The 21,648-nt window shown below is 51.0% G+C and overlaps 1 protein-coding gene across 2 annotated transcripts; it reads left to right on the forward strand.

Moving 5' to 3' along the window:
* The first annotated feature begins 12,376 nt into the window (after nucleotides 1-12,376).
* On the forward strand, nucleotides 12,377-16,734 carry LYSMD4 (LysM domain containing 4). Of its 2 annotated transcripts, none has more exons than XM_090263584.1 (3): nucleotides 12,377-12,431; nucleotides 13,531-13,820; nucleotides 16,123-16,734. In XM_090263584.1, the coding sequence occupies exons 2-3, from the start codon at nucleotides 13,539-13,541 to the stop codon at nucleotides 16,732-16,734; spliced, it is 894 nt and encodes a 297-aa protein (XP_090119710.1). In that variant the 5' UTR covers nucleotides 12,377-12,431; nucleotides 13,531-13,538. The 2 variants fall into 2 exon arrangements, with proteins under 2 accessions (XP_090119710.1, XP_090119709.1); XM_090263583.1 differs by lacking the exon at nucleotides 12,377-12,431 and adding an exon at nucleotides 12,461-12,784.
* Nucleotides 16,735-21,648: the final 4,914 nt, after the last annotated feature.

Raw genomic sequence — 21,648 nt, forward strand, 5'->3', positions numbered from 1 at the left:
TGTTTTATACCAGGACGTGAAGAGGGAGGTGGTCCTGACCCTCGGGAGGATTTAGGCCCCACAAGTGGACACTCTGGGGCCTGTGTGCCGGGTCAGGCAGGTTCCGAGGGAGGGCAGCACAGGAAGCAATGGGTTGTGTCTAAGTGGGAGGGCAGCTGCGACTGCCCCCCTGCCAGGCTCAGCCCACCCACTAGCCCATGATCTGCATTTACTTCCTTCACAAGTCGGGAAGTGAGCCCTGAGGCTTCCTGGCTCTCCTTTGAATGAGAAAACAACAAACATAAAACCGTTGGTTCCTGTCTTATTGTCATGCAAGCGTCCTGGGGTCTTTCAGACCTTCAGCCCACCCACCCTGGACCCCAACCTTATGTAAGGCTACAATGCACATGACCTTGTCAGAGCTAAAAGCTGTCCCCCGGAGCCTGATGGCAGGCTGGCTGCACGGTCTGGGTCCTGAGGCAGATTTATGGGTGAAACCACCTCAGAATGAGGTCCTGTTTGGTGTTGAGTCATTCAGAGCAATCCGGAGCCATCCATCAGTCTCCACAGAGTTGGGCACAGCTTTGCTCAGCAACATGAAGTCTGAAGCCAGGAGCACTCCCGTCTGTAGATCTGCCTAATGGAGCCCATGCAGACCCCACGGAGAGGATGCGTGCGGGGGCTGTGAGGGTTTGGCAGGCAGCGGAGGGCGAGGGGCATTCTGGGCAGAAGAGGCAGACTGGGCAAGGGAACAGGGATGGATGGAGCACAGGGTGCAGCCTGGTGGGAGAGATGGGGGCTGGCCCCAACACGCAAAGGCCAGTCTGTTTCCAGTTTTGCACCCCCTGAGGGCTCAGCCCTGGGCCTGGTGCAGATGAAGAGCTCAGTCAAGATTGCCGGTGGCCGGTGGCCGTGGTCAGACCCATGTGACCTTGAATGCCAGGCCAATAGCATTTTGCCTTTGATCGGAGCAGGCTAGCTGGGCCCCAGGCAGACAAGGACAGCTGATGAGATTCTGTTGCCTCTGAGAGGCCATGTCAGGGTAGCCAGGGGGCGTTTCTGGGCTAAGCTGGTGAAGCCATGCTCCTAAAATAAATAGCTCATGCTATTTGTCCCTCAAGGACAAAATATGCTTCATGGAGCCTGTCTCGTTATTCCTGGCAACATACATGTGCAAAGCATTAGCCAGCAGACTTCCCCACCCGGCTGGTTGGAGGAGTAAGAAGTTTTGCCAAGGTCACACAGCACACATCAGGTGAACGTGAAGCAGCAGTGACCCTTGGCCCCTGTCCTAACCATACTCTTACTTTTTTTTCTCTGCCTAGGCTAAGAGCCAGGCTTGATCCATCAAAGCACGGGCTGAGGCCATGTCTGACGTCTGGGCCCTGGGCAGGGATCCTCTCCTCCAGAGTGGCTCAGATATTGGCTGCCTCCAATGACTGCAGCCTGCTCCCAGCGCTCTGTTGTGGTTTTGTCTTCCAGTGGTTATCAATTATCTCCCTTATCGGCCAGGTGGGATTATAGCCCCTGAGGGGAGAGAAGATGACTCTTGTGTATTGGGGGGGAAAAAACGAACAAGCAGTGGAAGCTGGACCTGAATGGAAATGGGCCTGGGAAATATGCAGATGGTAACATTTCCTGACTGTGTCCCTTGGAGGCTCCCTTTACCCAGCTGACCTCCTTGGCGCCTCCAGGAGACCCCCACATCTTTATGACATCCCTCACCCCTTATTCTGGCACTGGAAAGCTGGTGTCCTGGTTCCGTTCAACAATGTTCACAAATATTTATTAATCCCTTGGTGGGTGCCAGGCATGATACTCGCTGACATCCATGCAGCAATAGCTACCTGCACGAGAGTGTAGGCTCTCTGTGTCAGCTCATGAGAACTCAAGGGACACAGTAGCAAATATGGCCGGCACAGCCCTGCCCTCGTGAGCTTACGGTCAGAAATCCTATCATCTCAGAGGATTGGTGCAACGTGGTTGTGGAAAGAATGACAAATCTTAAAGAGGCTTGGAGTAAGAGGTGGGTCTAGCCTCTTACCTGCCACCTTATTAAATGGTGTTCAAGTGGAAGTTTGGTTTGACATCAAGATAATAGATACCATGTGTCTAAGACAACACCCGACCAAAACGGTCAAATCATATGGCAAAACCAGTTCCATGTCTCTTAAACCTGTCCCCTACTTTCTGGATCTAAAGGGATCGGTGACTAACGGATTTCTTGGGGGAGAGCTGTTGGTGTGCCACTGGCCTCACTCCAGCCCTGCTGATGGGGACAGGGGCACAGTGCCTCCCACTATCTTGTCCTATATGAACACTAATCCTGTTGGATCAGGGCCCCACCCCTATAACTTCATTTAACCTTATTTACCTCCTATAGGTCCTGTCTCCAAATATAGTCTCATTGTGGCTTAGGACTTAAACAGGTGGATGAGAGGGGCCCAATTCAGTCCATAGTTGCATGGATGATTTTATAGCAGAGCAAAGTAGAGATAGGGACACCAGCATCAGCCTGCATTTCCAGAGTGTGTTCAAATGTGTGATCCTGTCTGAGAAGACTGGTGTGAGGGGACCACCACAAGGGTACCACTGTGATCTGCCAGGATCCCAGGAGCCGAAGAAGGAGCCTCAGCCACAATGAAGGAAAGCAAGTCCCCCACTTCCACCTTACAGGTGAGCAATCCCAGCAGATGACGGGGTGATGGGTGTGTATTTCCAAACAACCTACAGAAGTGCTATAGGAGCAAAGTCAGCCCTAAGTGCCCACAAGGAAGACCCAACGGATGCATGTACTCAATAGCTACATCAGTACCTGGCAGGTAGAATCTTTCTTGCTCCCCTTTTCCTCCCCATGCTCCCCAAGCCCACAGAAGAAGAAGGCAATGGTGGGGACAACCCAAACAGTCTCATCATGGACCCCCTTCCCCAAGCAGGTTTCCAGTCCAGCCAAAGAAGGGGGAAGAGTCTCAACTTGAAATAAGTTCAGAGTTCGGATCATTTAATGGAACTAGGTATTGCTGAATTGCAATCATGTTTTGCAACTGAAAATGACCAGAGAAAATGACCAGTGAATTGCTTTTATTACCTAGGAAAGACCAGAAAATTCATGGGCCAAATTTTTCATCCAGGGCCAGGAGAAGACTTGATTCCACATAGTAGACTTACAAGGACCATGAAGAGGACAGTAAGATGACTTATGAGTCCCCGCAGCCCGGAGTTTTTGTGTGCTCAACCCTGCAGGTACATGGTCTTCTCACCTTAAAATATGTAACTATTAATGATAATGTCTACACATTTGGTCCAAAGAGATGGTAGCCAGTGTGAATCCTGCTCAGAGGAATAATAGTAGCTGGACCAATAGCATTATAAAACACCTTAGCGGTATGCACCTCCAAATTTGCTTCGTGTCTTGCTCCTCCAAAGTTGACTCTCATGTTGAAGTCAGTTTCCAGTCCTCTGGGGCTCGGAGGGACTCAGTCCCCGACTGCAAGGTAATCTGGCCCCTCTCCTGCCTAATACAACTTTTGAATTTTATGTGGAAATCGTAAATCTCCCCTTCTTGTTTGGTCTCCATTTAGAGCTTTGAAAACACAAGATGGGCCATATATGATTTCTCCCCAGACACATGCTGAATACTAATCACTCTAGTCCAGAAAGCTCAGCAGCTGGGCAGCTCTCTGGCTCCTGGGATTACTAATGGAATTGGATTAATACCAAGGGCTGGTTACCCCAATACGTCACCCTTTCATGAATATCATTGAATGAGCTTTGTTTCCAGAAACCTTAAACCTTCAACTTTTAGCCCACTTCAGTCTTTCCTCAGCACTCTGGGACATGATTAATGGCGACACCATGCCACAAATAAGTTATACGTGGCTCCAACTCTAATTTACGATTGATTAGTTCTTGCACAATGGCCCTGAATAATGTGGTGTTAATGGCCAGCCCTGGTGGTCTCCTCCTACCAGAAACCCATTACTAAGTCTACCCTGTGTTTTACAGCATCCTTACTGGAGCCCAGTATCTGCTCAGGGGGACAACTTCTTTATTTAATGGTTGCTAACCCTGTGCAGTTGGCCAGGGCAGGACAGACAATGCTGCGGTCACTGCCCCAGTCTCCTAGAAACAAATAAGAACATACGATGTATTTGGAAAGTCCCTTTCCCCTCAAGTGGATTATGTTCCCGTAGCTCAGGACATCAGTGCCTGGACGATGCACTTGGGATGAGGGCTGGGAGAGAAGGCGGCCTGTGAACCGTGACCTTGGGAGGCAGCAGAGGTCGATGGTTGCATGGATAGGGAGTGAAACTCTTCCAGGCCCAGGGGGTGAGATGGAAGGATGCCTAGTGCTGTGGGGAAGGAAGATGTGTTGGGGAAGAGGAAGGAACGGGAAGGCAGGAGAGGCCAGCAGCAAAGGAACAGGGAATCCTCATGAAGACATTGAGCCTCGGCAAAGGTAACTCCATGGGTGGCTATAAAACGCAGTTGCTACGGAATGAAAGCTTGTAACTGTCCAGAATTCACATGTTGAAGCCCTAATCACCCCAGTGGGGCTTCTGGAGGTAATTAGGGGTGGTCACGAGGAGGGCAAGGTGAGATTAATGTGTGTGTCACACACATACACAGATGTATACACACACACACACGCACACACAAATATATATGTGTATCATTTACCATGTGAGAACCCAGCAAGAAGGTGGCCATTGGCAAGTCAGAAAGAGGGACCCCCTCCAAACTCAGCCATCCCTGCACCTCAATCTTGGACCATAGACAATAGGAAAACCACAAGCTTTGACATCACAGAGACACGACTTGACATCCAAGCCCTGCCACTCCCCACTTCTGTGATTTTTGAAAGACAGCCCCAGGCGAGGAGCACTCAGCCAGGCTGGACCCACGGTGACATCACAGCGCCCCCTGCCGGCCGGGCGCCCTCACTCTCTGCCTCTGGTCCAGCTGCTTGCGGAGAAAGTAATCCCCCTAAAATGTAGGTACAGTCATCCAGAGCCTCAAATTACATTTTAAGTTTTTTTTTTTAACCTGTGATGTCATGCATTCAATCCAAAATATCCAGCAATGACACTCAACATCTTTACATGTGCTTATTGGTCACTTCTATGTCTTTTTTGGAGACTTGCCTATTCAAATTCTTTGTCAGTTTTTAAGTGGGCTGTCTTTTTATTACTGAACTGTGTGAATTCTTTATATATTTTGGATATTAGACACATCAGATATATGATTTCCAAATATTTTCTTCTACCATATGGGCTGTTCTTTTACTTTTGTGATAATGTTATTTCACGTACAGTGTTCTTACTTTTGATGAAATCGAGTTTGTCTTTTTTTTCTTTAATTGCTTGCGCTTTTCCTTTCATATCCAAGATTTTGCCTCGTCTAAGGTCACAAATTTTCAGACCTCTGTTTTTTTCCAAGAATTTTATAGTTTTAGCTCTTAGATTTAGTTTGGTATCCATTTAATGTTTTAATATGACATGCAATAGGGATGCAAATTTATTGTTATAATATGGATATTCAGTTGTCCCAGCACCATTTGTAGAAGAAAAAAAAAAACTATTTTTATGGCCCTTGAATGGTCTTGACAACCTTGTCAAAAAAACAGTTGCCCTTTAATGTGAGGATTTTTCTGGGCTGTCAGTTCTATTCCATTGTTCTGTGTATGTATTCTTAAGGCAATTTTGATTAGCTTTGTAGGGAGTTTTGAAATTGGAAATTGTGAGTTCTCCAATCTTGTCCTTAACTTTTCAAAATTGTTTTGGTTCTTCTGGGTCCCTTGAATTTCTATATGAATGATAAGATCAGCTTGTCCATATCTACAATAAGAACACAGTCGGAATTTTGAGAGGTGTTAGATTGAATCTATAAATCAGCTTGGGGACAATTGCCATCCATCTTAACATCAATTTATCATGAACATGAGGTATCTTTCCATTTATTTAGATCCTTTTAAATTCTGTAGATTTTAGTGTACAAATCTGGCACTTCTTTTGTTAAATTTCTTCCTAAGTGTTTTATTCTTTTTGCTATTATTGTAAGTGTAATTGTTTCTTAATTTTGTTTTCAGAATTATTATTGCTATATATGAAATATCCATTTAAAATATGTGCGGTTTATATATTGATCTTGTTTTATACAACCTTGCTTAACTCATGTGTTAACTCTAATAGTTTCTGATAGATTTTCTGCATATGAGATTATGTCATCTGCAAATAGAGATAGTTTTACTTCTTTGTTTCCAATCTGACTTTTATTTTATTTTTTTGCCTAAATGCCCCAGTCAGAACCTCCACTGCAGGGCTGACTAGAAGCGGCAAGAGCAGATATTCTTGTCTTGTTCCAGAGTGTAAGAGGTAAGCTTTTAGTCTTTCCTCATTAAGTGTGACGTTCGATATGGAGTTTCCACCGATGTCATTTGTCGGGTTGAGAAAGCTCCCTTTTATCCCTAGTCTGCTGAATGCGTTTATCATGAAAGGGCGTTGGATTTTGTCAGGTGCTTTTTCTGTGTTTATTGAGATGATCGTGTTGTTTTTCCCTTCATTCCATGAATATAGTTTGTTACATTGATTGATTTCCCTATGTTGATTCAACCTTCCGTAGGCTGATTTCTGAGACAACCTCAGTGTAACATGATGTATATAATCCCTTCTGGGAGCTTCTGGATTCAGTTTGCTAATGTTTTGCTGAGAATTTCCGCATCTATAGTCACAAGTGTCATTGATTTGTAGTTTTCTTGTTTTATGTTTTGTCTGGTTTTGGTATCAGGGTAATACTGACCTCATAGGATGAGGTGAGAAGGGCTCCCTCCTCTATTTCTCTGGTAGAGTCTGGGACAGATCTACATTCTTAATTCTTTAAACATTCACTGTACTTTGCCAGTGAAGCCGCGTGGCTGTGGGTTTTGTGGTTGCTTTGAGGTGGTGGTCACTACCACTGCTGGGTGTGGGTGGGGTGGGCAAGACCCAACATCTACCCTCCAACAATGGGGCCCAGGGGTGGCTCTTGGAGCACATTGCAAGGAAGCGAGAGTATGAGTCACTTGAAAATATGAACCACCCATTCATCAATGGGCCATTCATCACCCAAACTGATGCTGGGCTCTTTGCAAAACCGTCCATGACATGGGCCAAGGACTTGAATCAGGTTATGCAAAAAGGAAAGTGTGGCTGACGTGGGAAGATGACCAGATGCCTCACATCTGACCTTCTCCAGAACATTACCAGTCATACAGCAGCCACCCTTTGAAGTGGCAGAGACAGAGGGTGCGAAACTCAGTCAAGTTAAGTTTAAAAGTTGACATTTCCCCAAAAGTCCCCAAATAGATCCCATTGTGAGTATGACTTTAATGTTTATCGAAGATGTCATTTCAACTGAGCAGGAAAAGGAGGAGCTACTTAATAAATGGTTCTGGCAGTTGGCCGTCCAGCTGGAAGATTATCAAGCTGGACCTGATTTCACACCATATGCAAAAATATATATATTCCAAAATATTGAAAGATTTAGTTTTTTTATTTCTATTTATTTATTTTTAAAGTATATTTTATTGAATATGCTGTTACAGTTGTCCCAATTTTTTTCCCATTTGCCCCCTCTGCCCAGGACCCGCCTTCCCTCCAGCAGTCCCACCCCCCTTAGTTCATGTTCATGGGTCATGCATATAAGTTCTTTGGCTTCACCCTTTCCTATATTATTCTTAACTTCCCCCTATTTTGTACCTACCAATGATGCTTCTTAGTCCCTGCACCATTTCCCCATTTCTCCCCCTCCCCCTCCCAGCTGATAACCCTCCAAATGGTCCCCATACCTATGATTCTGTTCCTATTCTGGTTTGCTTAGTTGGATTTTGTTGTTATTTTTTAGATTCAGTTGTTGATAGTTGTGAGTTTGTTGTCATTTTAATGTTGGTAGTTTTGATCTTCTTTTTCTTAAGTAAGTCCCTTTGACATTTCGTATAATAATAGCTTGGTGATGATGAGCTCCTTTAGCTTCACCTTATCTGGGAAGCACTTCATCTGCCCTTCCATTCTAAATGATAGCTTTGCTGGATAGAGTAGTCTTGATTGTAAATCCTTGCTTTTCATGACCTTGAGTGCTTCTTGCCAGTCCCTTCTTGCCTGCAAAGTTTCTTCTGAGAAATCAGCAGATACTCTTATAGGATCCCCTTTGTAGGTAACTCTCTACTTTTCTCTTGCTGCGTTTAAGGTTCACGCTTTATCTTGAACCTTTGGCATTTTAATTATGATGTGTCTTGTGTGATCCTCTTTGGGTCTAGCTTGTTTGGGACTCTCTGTGCTTCCTGGACTTGTATGTCTATTTCCATTGCCAAATTTGGGGAATTTTCCTTCATTATTTTCTCACATAAGTTTTCAATTTCTTGCTCTTCCTCTTCTTCATCTGGCACCCCTATGGTTCAGATGTTGGCACATTTAAAATTGTCCAAGAGGTTCCTAAGCCTCTCCTCATGTTTTTCAATTCTTGTTTCCTCATTCTGTACTGGTTGACTGCTTTTTCTTCCTTATGTTCCAAATCATTGATTTGAACCTTGGTTTCCTTCCCTTCACCATTGGTTTTCTGTAGATTTTCCTTCATTAGCATAGCCTTCACTTCTTCCCTTATGTGTTTGCCATACTCAAGCATGTCTGTCAAGCCTGTGAGCATCTTTATCACCAGTGTTTGGAATTCTGCATCTGTTAGTTTGGCTATCTCCTTGTCACTTAGTTCTCCCACTGGAACCCTGATCTGTTTCCCCCTCTTGGGCCATACTTCTCTGTCTCCTCATGTTGACAGGCTCCTGTGTTTTTTTGCCTCTGTGTCTTATGTAGAGATGTCGCTCCTGGTATGTCGTAAGGGGTGGAGCCTTAGGGATTCGTCAGTACTGGGCGACCCGTTTCACCACGTGGTGGCGCTGTATCTGGGGTGGGGGGTTTGAGAGACAACAACGCCACTTGCTCAGCGCTTGCCCTTTTCCAGGCACCTCTCCCACTTCCACATGGGACTGGCGCCCCTCTAGCTGCTGCCCTGGCCATCGTTCCCAGAGTGGGTGGCTCTGCGGACCTTCTAGGACTGTGGGGGCCCTTTAAATAAGGGGACTGTTGAGAGACTGGCAGTTTCTTCCTCTGCCCCAACCCCCACAGGTCTGCACAGTCAGAAGCAATGAGGCTTGATTTTCCCCGGCGCTGGGACCATGAGCTGCGCGGTCTGGTGAGGAACTGGGAAAGCTCCCCAGGTGTCCCTCTTGACTTTTATAAACACGTGACTGCGCTTTCCCCCAGCCTGCCACTGCTGCCACCACATCAGGACCTCTCTGCCCCGGCTCCACCCCTCCTGCCTATTTGGATGAGTCTTCTTTATATCTTTGTTTGCTGGACTGGACTTCCATGCAGCTCAATTTTCTGGAACTTCTGGTTGTCTCTAGTTTTGAGGTAGTTGTGTTCCTTCTTAGTTGTGGAGGGAGACACAGCGTGTCTGTCTACACCTCCATCCTGGCTGGACTTAAATGGTTTTTAAAAAGTCGTGCAATTCAAATCTTAGGAGGAAATATAGGAGATTACATCTCCATGAAAAATTCTCTGCCAAAACAGGCAACCCCAAAAGCTAATAAAAGAAAACACCTCTGACTATATAAAAACTTGAAATTTTTGAACGGCAAAGGGACAACAAATTTAAGTATCAATTTTGGAAAAAGATTTGCCACGCTGGTGAGAGAAAAAGGCAAAGGGTCCATATCAACTGGGTTGCATCATATGAAATTGCTGTTTTTGTTAGTCAAAACAGTAAAATACCAATAATTTTATACAGTGCAACATAATACACTATTGAAAGGGAAAAAAAAGGGAAATAAGCAAATTTTAAAAAATTGGTGAAAAAGAAGGCAGCTGTTTACTCCAATTAAATTTACATATACTCTTCAACCTAGCAATCCCATTCCTGGGAATCTAACTCAGAGTAATAAGAGAATCCATATGTGAAATTGATTTTAATAATATTTCCTGTAACCTAACATATCTAAAATGGTACCATTTTAGCATGTAATTCATATAAACATTATAAATAAGGTCTGTCCCCACCTGACCCAGGGGACTGGGGAGGTGATGGGGACTGTGGAGGTGTTGAGTTGGGCCCTTTGAACCTGGCATAATTCCCAGGCACGCCCAAGGAAGCCAGAGCTGAGCTTAAATGTTGGCATAGGAGAGAAAGCAAGGTGATTGGAAAGTGGGGGGTGGGGGAACACTGAGGATTTGCTCCTAAGAGGGACAGAGGGAAGGTGTTAGGATGTGCCTGTGAACCCTTTGAACACCCTGCTGGATACACCAAGCTCTTTGGGGAAATCCAAACTGTGGAGACTGAGTTCCCACCAAGGCGGAGATGACCGGGCAGCCGCAGGCTCCAAGCAGGAAGCAGAGGGCCGGGCCAGGCAGAAGTCAGCCTGCAATGTGGTGGGAGCTCAGGCCAGGAGCTGAGCTTCCCGTGTGGGCGCTCACCTGGTCTGTAGGGTGGTGGCTCTGCTGACATTACCTAGGACAGTTTGCCCAGTTCATCAGGCTCCTGTTGACACCTCCCCACACCCTGGCCCGGGGGACAATCCAAAGCTGCTGACGAACTGGCTGAAAAGTCACCTGAGAAACCTGTCCCTAGATCAAACCAGATCTGCACCCCAAAAGAGCCCCCACAAAGCACCTCCAGCAACCTAAATTAGGGCTGGAATGTACTTTTAACTCAAATAGAATTTTCTGTGTTGATGGTTCCCCACTTGGTAATCATGTTAGCCCACCTTCCTGGAATGCTCCCTGAATGCCCAGCGCTGGACAGCTAGCAGCACCCCGTTTAATCCTCGCAATAGTAGCGCCCATATCGGGTCCCATTTTATAGAGGAGAAAGCTGAGGCCACAGAATTTTCCCATAGGTCCCACAAGATGGCGCTAGACTCAAAGTCGGACGTCTGAATTCAGCACCTGCGGCTTTCACTGCATCCCCTTCTCAAACGAGACTAAACGTGAGCCGCAGAGACAATGTTAAAAGTGCAAATACACATAAATAGAGCGGTTAACCACTAGAATATTCTTTATAACCCTCGGATGTGGGGTGATGCAGTAGGGTATTTGCCCTTTACCTTGTTTTCTAGAGGTTTTCAAAACAGCCCCTTTTGTTCATAAACGCCCTTCTACAAGGTGATGGGAAATGGGTGCGCTGCGTTCTATTCCATACATGCGTTCAGTGAATCCAACCGAATCCCCCGCGGCTGGACCCTCCGTTACTTCTTTCCGTTCCTCACCATTAACAGCAGTCTTGCAGCAAATCTTTTCACATGTCCGAACTATTTCCTTGGTTAATTTTTTTTTAATTATTTGTTTATTTTATTTTTAGAGAGATGGGAAAGGAGAAAGAGAGGGAAACATCACTGTGTGGTTGCCTTTCACTGACGCCCCCAATTGGGGACCTGACGTGCAACCGAGTCATGTGCCCTGACTGGGAATCGAACCGGCGACACTTGGTTCGCGGGCTGACGCCCAATCCACTGCATCACAGCAGCCAGGGCTTCTTGGTTAATTTCTAAACATGGGAGACCGAATCAAAGAACATGCGCATTTCAAAAGTTTCTGCTGTATAAAGCTACAACCATCGCACGTGACACTCCACCGGCGGGACCGCTTTCCCCACCTGCCACCTCGGGCTGCGTTTCTTCTGTCCTGGCCTCCGTGCCTTTCTTAGTAAGCCGACGAGGTCCCGCGCAAATGAGGACTTTAATCATTTGTGATATCTGTTGCGTTTATGTTGCTCAAAGTACAGTTTTGCTTTCTAATTTTGATTTCCTGTTTTGGATTGAAGTTTTAAGCGTTTGGGCTTTAGTGTGTGAGTCCACCCATCGTTTTTAATGTATCAGATGTCATCCCATATTTGATAACTTAAAGTCGTTTGGTCCGTGTTGTGGTTCAGGGCTTGCGTTGGGGGGCGTTTTTATCCTCGTGGGCGGGACGGAGCAAACCCCACGGGCGGACCCCGCGGCTGCCTGAGCGAAGGCACCCTTCTCCGCCAGGTGTCTCAGCCCGTGACACCCTCTCTACGGGAATCCGGGCCCTCGTTGCAGGGTATCGGCACACAAAGCCGGGCCACAGGCTCAGCTGAAAGCTCGGAGCGAGGCGCTCAAATAAATTGCAGCTGGTGGCAGCGGGAGGCCGCAGAGCTGGGGGGCCCCGCCCCGCTCCCGCCCCAAGCCCCGCCCCTAGGCCCGAGTCTCGCCGGCCCGCCTCGGTCCGGGGCCTGTGCTGACCTATCAAGACAAGCAGGCTTGCGCCGGTGCCCGCCCACCGCAGATTTCATTGGCTGCCTCGAGGTCCACGCCCCCCGGGGTCTGCTGATAGGCACAGCCAATGGGCATGGGGAGCAGTGTCTGCGGCGCCGGCGGCGCGTCGCGGCGAATCCTGGGAGCTGAGGTACCGGGGTTGGCTCGGGTGTTGGGGTGTCTCGTTCGTGTTTGCGGGAGGGGTACGGGGCGGCCCGCGGGCCCCTTGCGACGCGGTGGCTTTGCCCCGCTGGTAGGCTCGGGGGACAGACCACCCTCCTACAGCTGGAGGGGCGGCGACCGCGACTGTCGGGCGCCGGCCCGAGGTTGTCGGGGTTGGAGGTCAGAGGTCGTCCTTGTAGTAAGTTGGGGCCCCGCCTGTCTAAGCGCAGAGGTGCGCCGCTCCCCGTTTTTGTTGTCGCGGAAGAAACATTGCGGGACCCGGGCCCGGTGCAGGCTCGGAGCCCGGACGGGTCGGCGCAGCCCCAGCCCGTGCCGCCGCAGGTGAGTTTCGGGGGTCCGCGGGCGGGGCGGGGTGCGGGGCGGCCGCGCTGGGGCCCCGGGCTGTCCCTGAACGAGCCGCGCCTCTGTGGGTCCCAAGGGCCCGCCTGGCCCGTCTCCGTGTGTGAGAGGCCGTTTCTGGACGCACTGGAACGGCGGGGCGCGGGGAGAGGGGGGTCGTGGCCTTCGCACGCGGCCGGACGTGAAGATAAAAACCAGACGGGGGGCGACATGCAGGCAGGGGCGCTCGTGAGACGGCGGGCGCGCTTCCGAGGCGCCAGGACCGTCCCTGCCTTGCCTTCCGCGGGGCACAGCGTCAGCCGGTTCGGAGCCGGGGGTTCCGTGCTGAGCGCCGACCCGGTGCGCCGACAGGTGTCAGGCGGTCCCGGCCCTGAATTAAAATCCCAGGAAATCTCGGGGCCCGGTCCTGCCCCGCGGCCGCACCGATAAGCCGGTTTTCCCTGTCCTTGTGGTCTTGAGGAGCCACGGCTGTGGGGGAGGCCTCAGGGGAGAAGAAGAGGGGTTCTTGTGTTTTCTGTACAAAATACGCAAATAGAAAAACGTGGTTTTTACTCGCCTGGCTCTCACCCCCCGTTTCCGCGTAAACACGTGGTTTTGTGCTGCTGGCGTTGGCTGACTGTTTCCCCCGCTCCGGGAAGGGAGGCATCGCCAACAAGATGCTTCCCTTGAGTGGAGTCGAAGGAATGACTGTGCCTTGTTTGGAATTAACCGTGGCCTTTGGTTTTCAGTTCAGAAAATGAGGCAGAAAGGAGTGTTAACCAAGACTTTCCAAGGCCCAGCCGCGGTCTGTAGGACTCCGAGCAGCCAAGTTTACGTGTTCGAAAGTGGCGGTGAGGACTCGGGGGACTCCTCTGAGGACGAGTCCCGTCGTGTGGCTCTGCGGCCGCGGGGCAAGGAGCGCCCAAAGAAGGGTGCCCGCCACCCTCCGCAGCCAGGAGGGGGGCACGTCGTGCTGCTGCAGCGGGAGCTGGCCCGGGAGGACAGCCTCAACAAGCTCGCTCTTCAGTACGGCTGCAAAGTAAGACACCCCGCCGGGGACGGGGCCGCCTGCCCTCGACTGCATGGAGGGTCTCACTGCTGAGTGGGAGCCCTGGCTGCCCCTTCAGGACCCCCGCAGAGGGCTGGGAGCGGCCCTTGAAGCAGCGAAGCGCTCCCCGGTTGAGCCAGAGGTGGGAGGCAGGTGGCAGCGCTTTCAGCTCTGAAGCCTGGGGTCAGAGCGAGTGGGCGTTAGGGCTTTCCCCTTTCTGCAGAGCATTTCTCCTCTTCCCTGTGCCTCCAAACCTTATTTAAGACCTAGTGGGGCCAGCCCTGGCTGGTGTGGCTCAGTGGATTGAGTGACGACCTGTGAACCCAAAGGTCACTGGTTCGATTCCCAGTCAGGGCACGTGCCTGGGTTGTGGGTCAGGTCCCCCGTTGGGGGCGTGCGAGAGGCAACCACTTACTGATGTTTCTCTACCTCCCTTCCCTTCTCTCTAAAAATAAATAAATAAAATCTTTTTTTAGAAAAAAGACCTAGTAGGGCCCGAGATGGTAGGCAGAGTTTATCCAAGATTTCTCTGGCATGCTTGCTTTTTTGGCTGCGTCTCGTTTTCTGACCCTTTCTTGCTGGTTGTAACTTACTTAATTGGTAAAGTTTAGTCTTCTCTCCTTTGGAACTGCATGATCTCGCTTTTCTATGCTGCGTATCTCTGTAACCCTGTTTCTCTAATTATGTTTTTAGCATTCAGAGTGATTAACAGTGGCAAAGTAAGTAGGACAGTATTTACAGAATGGCTGCATTTTCTCCTGGTCTGAAACTGTTTATTTCGCTTTGTCGACACTGTGCTGCAACTTCCTGTGGCTTTCTCTAAGGCTCCCTGAGCAGCTTATTGATATTTTGAAAATCATTTGCTCCTTATACTGTCTCTCACAGGTTCAAATGGTTAAACTCTCGTGTGGGGTGCTGTGGTGTTTCCCAGGGAAATAGGCTGCTTTCCAGGAACACACATAGTGGTAGATTTGGACCGAAATTGGGCATTTGACTCTTCTGATCGGCTCCTGTGGGCGCACTGTGTGGTTTACAGAACGTGAGCTGAGAAATGAATCCTGCCCTACCGAGAGCTGGATAGCTGGGCACCGAGTTTCTGGAATGGTGACGTCTAATGAGTCCTTGAAAACTGTATAATGTCACCCATGAGTGATGAGTTTCCCTGTTGAAAATAAGTAAATTTGATGTTAGTTTGTGAGAGACAAATAAAATGGTCTCAAGCACCTTATGCTTCCATTTCTGGACATAAATTTAAAATGTCCCTCAACCCAGTTTACTGACATGATTTAAGAAGTGGCTAAACAATGAAGACGGTGGGGTGATCTGGATAAGGTGCTGTCTGAAGGTCCGTTCGCTGTATTTACACCACGTGGGCTTGGACGCGAGAGCCATGGGGTCTACCTCTGAGGCTTTCAGACGTTGGCCTGAGGAGCGATTTATCTTTGACTTGCACCACCACGCCCTTCTTAAACCCCAAGGTTTGGTTATGGGAGGTGTGTGTCACGGACACTGTCGCTTTATAAGACTCAGAGTGGCCGACATCTCAGAGTGGCGCTCCTGCCTGCTCGGGTGCTAATACGTATCGGCACAGAGTGTTTCGGTCCCCAGTTTCCAGCTTGATTCGCGGTTCCCCACGGGCTTCTCATTATCCTAAGCGTTGTGAAGCCCTCGGAGTGAAGGAACTCTGGGTCACTTTTATTTAAAAAATAAGTGTGTACGCGGTGCAGTACTAGGGCAGAAGAAAGCGGGATAGAGTCAGGAAGGCACGCCTCTTCCAAGCGTGATGACTGGTAAGCGCGGTTCTGAGCGGCTGTCCCGCTGGCCGGGGCTCTGCCTGCCGCACGCTCAAGTTCACGTTCACGGCCGCACTGCGGGGTCCAGCGGAGGAAGCGGGGGGCAGCCAGGTGGGGGTGCTGTGCCCCAGCAGTTAGCAGCCGCCGCAGGCGGGGCACGGCTTGCTTCTTCCACTGGGGCTGTGCTTCACCTAAAAGCACCTTGTTGCCGGCACATTTTAAACAAACACAGAAGTCCTTTTCCAAATCCAATCTGAAGTTGATCAGAGTTGTAATTCTAGAGGCAATTTTGATGAATCAGCTATACAGTTAAAGCCAAAACACGACGTTCCTAAGCCAGAACTAACTTTATGTGTAGGCGCCGCTTCGCAGGGTCTGCCACGTTCTAGAGCGGGGTGGGCTGCCCCGTCCCCCGTCCGCGAAGGCCCACAGCCGCCTTTTGCGTGTCGGTTCTCAGGGGCCGTGTGTATTTTGTGATGTCTGTCTTCATGGTTCCCTAGGTTGCAGATATCAAGAAAGCCAACAACTTTATCAGAGAACAAGACTTATATGCTTTGAAATCTATTAAGATTCCAGTGAAAAACCATGGGATCCTAACAGAGACCAACAAAGAACTCAGACCCCTCCTGAGCCCGTCCTCAGAGACCAGGGTGACCTTTGAGGAACAGCCAGACCCAGACGGAACGGCCGTGAGTGCCGGTGCCCGATCCAGCCCACTGACGGATTTCTTCAAGGGCATTGACCAGAATATCGAACATGTGGTGCAGTCAGAAATCTTTATAAAAGAAAGTGACTGCGTGGAGCCCCCCGATCAGCCACTGCTTCCGGCTCCTCTGAAGACGCCGCCCGACGGAGCAGACTGGGGAATTCCGTGGTGGAACGCTGTTTTTATCATGCTTCTCGTTGGCATTGTCTTACCAGTGTTTTATTTGGTCTATTTTAAAATACAAGCTACTGGAGAGGTTCCCAGTAGCTTGAACACAACTGCTGTCCCCAACAGCTCGATGGCAGTGAGCACAGCTCCAGGGCAAGCCCCCAAATCATCAGTTCCAGTGCCGGCCGCCCCCTCGCTGGACAGCCAGCTCAGGCCGCCCGCCGGGGTAGGAAACTAGCTGCTGCTTTAGCCACAGGCCCAGGCCAGCCGCGGCGACGGGCTCCCGATGCGTACCGGCTGGCTTCGGCCGCGTCCCGGGTGCTGCATTTACTTTTCCGTGGGACGTGGACACGTTTCGGAAGCCACCAGTGTGTTCTCCCTTCACACCCTCATTGTGTGCGGGTGCCCCGTCTTCACCTGATCCAAGGCTGTGGAGCCAAAACACCGACACCCTCCGCCTCCAGTGTCCTGAAAGGTGTAGCGAGAGAAACATTCACATGTGACGTGCCCCCGTTTTTTGAAGGCATTACCTGGACTGGCCACGAGTGCCTTTGCGGCAGCACTGCGTGAGCCCCCAAATGGGACATGCTAGGAAGGAGGTCGTGACCAGCAGACCGCGGGGTGGGGGCCTGGGGCTCAGCTTTGGCCACATGATTGTTTGCAGTGGCCCCTGCTTGCCGAGGAGGGTGACCGGCTCTGACCGATGGTGTTCTCTGTCCCCCTGGCTAAAGGTGCTATCCAGTCGTGGTGAATGTCACCCTGCTTCATAGCTGCCTCTTTGAGGCAGTGTCACTTCTAAAATAATAATTAAAAAACCCTAAACCCTAATTGCTGCGATGTTGAGTAAATGGCAGTGCTGTTCATTGCACGTTGAGAGCTACTTGGCCCGACGCACAGGTGGGATTGAAGCTGCGGCCCATGGGCCAGCGCTCCCTGGGAGAGCATTTGGGGACTGGTGCCCAGTGCCACCTGCTAAGCACCCCCCAACCCCAGCATTCACTGACCAGATTCCCCAAGTCGGCTGTCTGGGAGAGCTTTCTTGCTGGCCAGTGCCTGGAGCAGAGTAGGGAGAATGGGTGCCAGTCACTGAGGTCCCACGTGTGACTCCGGAGGCCGCCCCTGTGCACACCTGTAAGTGAGGTGCAGGGACAACAGGTGGGCTTCCTGTTGCTTCCCTGACGCCACTTGGGGGAACAATACACTGCGTACTGCGTGACTCACAATGTTAAAAGACCACACGCGTAAGGGAAGGCATAGAGGTGACCCTTGCTGTGGAAAGTCCCAGAAAGGGGGGCTGAGGCCCATCTTCTCCCAGTCAGGGCACCAGCCGTGCCCAGTGCAGAGGCTCCAGGGGGAGCCGGGGCGGACGGGGTGGCGGCCTGCATTGGCAGGAGCCCGCCTCGGTCCCGCCAAGGAGTGGAAGTGGGCTGAGGCGGCCGGTGGCTGAGCCTTGGGCATGGTTGGTGGCCGCTGACACGGGAGGGCCTAGTGACAGATGGGGACAGTCTCGTCCTGAAGAGGAGGCGAGAGTGGCGGAAGGGTGCTTGAGGTGGGCGTCCTCTTTCTTTCTCCTCATCTTTATGAAAAGTGAGTCACCCTGGGTTCCATGAGTAAATTTAAAGTTTCTTCAAAATGAAGTGTGCTCTTCAAAGCCAAAATGGGCTTCAGGGTAACATGAACTTGGGAAACTTTGCTACCAAAAGTGTGTGGATCTTGGGGTTGCTTTTCCAGCCAGGTGTTTGCTCACTGATCCCCTGAGGGCCACAGGGTTCCTTTTGTCACCATTGAATTCTCCAGGTGGGGCCCAGAGTCCTATGGGAAAATGACTTGCCAGGCAAAGAATAAATAACTGTATCCTTGACTTTCTTCCAATGGAATAAAATAACTTCTTCTGTGAAGGAAAATTGATTCCTCTTTTTTTCCCCCCTAATGTGAGGGCTGGTAATTCAGAACTAAGAGTGCGGGACAATGTTGGGGAAGATGGAGGTGCCGGTGACCTGGGCTTGTGCCCAAGGTTACCCCAGCAGGGGAAGGCCATGCCCAGGCTCATGGATTGGTCTGCATAAGGCGCTCTAAGCTGTCTTATTAGGTATGCACACCGGAGGCCACGGAGCTCCTTTCCTCTGCATTTTACTACATTTTTAGTGTCATCTTTATCACCAGTGTTTTGAATTCTGCGTCTGTTAGGTTGGCTGTGTCCTCGTCACTTAGTTCTCCCACTGGGACCTTGATCTGCTCTCTCCCTTTTGGGCCACACTTCTCTGTCTCCTCATCTTGGCAGGCTCCTGTGTGTGTTTGCCTCTGTGTCATAAGTAGAGCTGCCGCACCTGTTACGTTGTAAGGGGCGGAGCCTTAGGGATTCGTCAGTAACGGGCGACCCGTTTCACCACGTTGTGGTGCTGTGTGTGGGGGAGGGGCCCGAGAGGGAACAATGCCGCCTGCCCAGCTCTCGCCCCTTTTCCAGGCACCTCTCCCACTTCCACACTGACTGCTGCCCCTCTAGCTGCTGCCCTGGCCATCGTTCCCAGAGTGGGTGGGTCTGCGGACGTTCTAGAACCGTGGGGGCCCTTTAAACAAGCGGACTCAGCTGAGAGACCGGCAGTCTCTGCCTCCGCCCCCGCCCCCACTGGTCTGCACAGTCAGAAGCAATGAGGCTTGATTGTCCCCGGCGCTGGCACCGTCAGCTGCGGGGTCTGGTCTGGTGCTGGGAGCGCGCCCCAGGTGTCCCTCTCTGCTTTTCAAAACGTGTGACTGCGCTTTCCACTGCCTGTGGCTGCTGCCGCTGCTCCTGCCACCACCACACCGCGTCCTCTCTGCCCCGGCTCTACCCCTCCTGCCTGTCTGGGTGAGTATTTCTTCTTTATATCTTTGTTTGCTGGGCTTCCATGCAGGTTTGATTCTCTGGAACTTCAGGTCATCTCTAGCTCTGAGGCAGTTGTGTTCCTTCTCAGTTGTGGAGGGAGATGCAGCGTGTCTGTCTAGGCCTCCATCCTGGCCAGAAGTCCCAAAATGCAACTGTTTTTCTGTATTTGATTTTGTATCCTACAATTTTACTGAATTATTTGATTAATTCTAGCAGTTTTTTCGTGATAGCTTTAGGATTTATATAAAAGACCATGGCATCTGCCAGCAGAGACCATTTTACTTCTTGGTTTCCTATTCAGATGCCTTTTACTGTCTTTTTTTTTTTAATCAGGAAAAGATGTATTTTGTCAAGTGCCTTTTGTGCATCTACTGAGATGATCCTGAGGGTTTTAGGCTGCATTCCGCTAAGGCGGAGTATCATGGTGTATGTCTGACCAGCCTTGTTTCCAGGGGTAGATCCCACCTGATGCCAATGAATGAGCCTTTCTGATGTGCTGTTGAATTCTGTTTGCTAATACTTTACTGAGAATGTTTGCAGGTGTGCTCACCAGGATACTGGTCTGTAATTTTCTTCTTACCTTGTCCGTATCTGGCTTTGGTATCAGGGGAAGGCTGGCCTCAAAACGAGTTAAGGAGTGTTCCCTGCTCTCTGACTTTTCAGAACGGTTTAAGGATTTGTTGTTAATTATTCTTTAAATATTTGTTAGAATTCACCAGTGAAGCTGTCTGGCCCTGGGTTTTCTGCGCTGGAAGGTTTGGGATCACTGACTGAATCTCCTTCCTCTGTTCAGGCTGTGTGTTTCCAGAAACGATTCCCTTTCTTCTCCGTCCTCCGGTTGCCGGAGTCCAGTTGTTCCTAAGTAGTCGCCCATGTGCGTTGTTTTTCTGGGTGCTTGGTTGTCATGGCTGCTTTTCATTCCTGACGCTGAGTCCGCTGCTTCTCTGAGTTACTGCAGCTAAAGGGTTGTCAGTCTTATTTCAAAACATGGGCTCCTAGATCCACGGATCTATGCTAGTGTCTGGTCTCCATTTCATTACTTCCCCTTCGTTCTTTCTGTTTCCTTCCTTCTACCTAATTTGGGCTTTTCTTTTCCCTGTGCCTTGTGGGGTCAAGTGAGGTGGTTTCCTCGAGTTCTTTCTTGTTTCTTGCGTGGGCGTCTGCCACATGAGCTCCCCCCCCCCCCCCCCCCGGTATTGGCCAGCTGTGGTCAGCTGCAGGTCCCCAGGTCGTGGTCCCGGTCCCTTGCAGACAGTTGTGGCGATGGGGTCAGGGCAGGTGGCCAGGCCGCCTCTGGGCTCTGGCGTATGTGCAGGAGCTGGACGTGCGCATGGTCCCCGTGGTGGCAGCCCTGCAGTGCGGGCGGGGAGCGGGGGGCTGCGCAGACCCTGAGCTGGAGGGGAGCGGCAGGAGGGCGCGGTGGCGCTGCCCGGTGACGGGAGGCAGGACCTGCTCTCTCGGGACAAGCATCCGCTGGGGGCCCTGGCGTGGCCTGTTCGCCGTGGCCGTGCACTGTCCCGTGTGGGGGCAGCGGCGCCAGACTGGCTTCCGGCCGGTGGCACGCACGTGCCCGCGCTCTGAGCCACGGGTGGGGTCAGCCCCAGCGCCGAGGCGGGTGTCCCGCGTGTGCAGAGCAGTAGGCGCTCCGGGGAGCAGGTGGGGCTCGGGTGTCTGGTGGCTGATACTTAAACAGCCAGGGAGACTCGGTGGCCGAGGTGTGGGTCCGTGTCCCCGCAGGGGCAGGGGGTGGGCGGGAAGCAGGGAGGGGCCATGTCCAGGCCGGCGTCTGGGGACGTGGAGACCTGTGGTCGGGCCTGAGAAGTCTGCGGGGGGGGGGGGGCGTGGGGGGCGCTGGTGAGCGTGTCTGCAGGGCTGGGGCCACGCAGGCAGAGCCGTCGCCTCCCTCCCGCTGCGCTGGGTCCCGGTCGGGCTGGAGCTTCCCGAGTGGGTTCCAGAGGGCTCCTGGCCTGCTTTTGAGTGGGTAGCTGTCTAATCGTTGATCTTGGGTGGGGGCCGGGACAGGGGAAGCTGGGGGCTCCTTCATCACCTCCCCCGCCCTCCCCAAACCCTCCTTCTCTCTCTTGATGCCGCCTGACTGCCCCGGCTAGGACTTCCAGAGCGTGTTCTCCCTGGTCTTAGAGCGCGATGCCAGCTGGGGCGTACAGCCGCGATTGCGTTGGGGTGCGTTCCTTTGATACACAGCTTGCTGAGCACCTTTGGCAGGAAGGGGTGCTGTATTTTGTCAGATGCTCCCTCTGCATTTATGGGATGATCGTGATTTCTGTCTTT

This window comes from Furipterus horrens, unplaced genomic scaffold, assembly GCF_987537825.1.
Source record: "Furipterus horrens unplaced genomic scaffold, mFurHor1.1.pri manual_scaffold_16, whole genome shotgun sequence".
NCBI classification, from domain to species: domain Eukaryota; kingdom Metazoa; phylum Chordata; class Mammalia; order Chiroptera; family Furipteridae; genus Furipterus; species Furipterus horrens.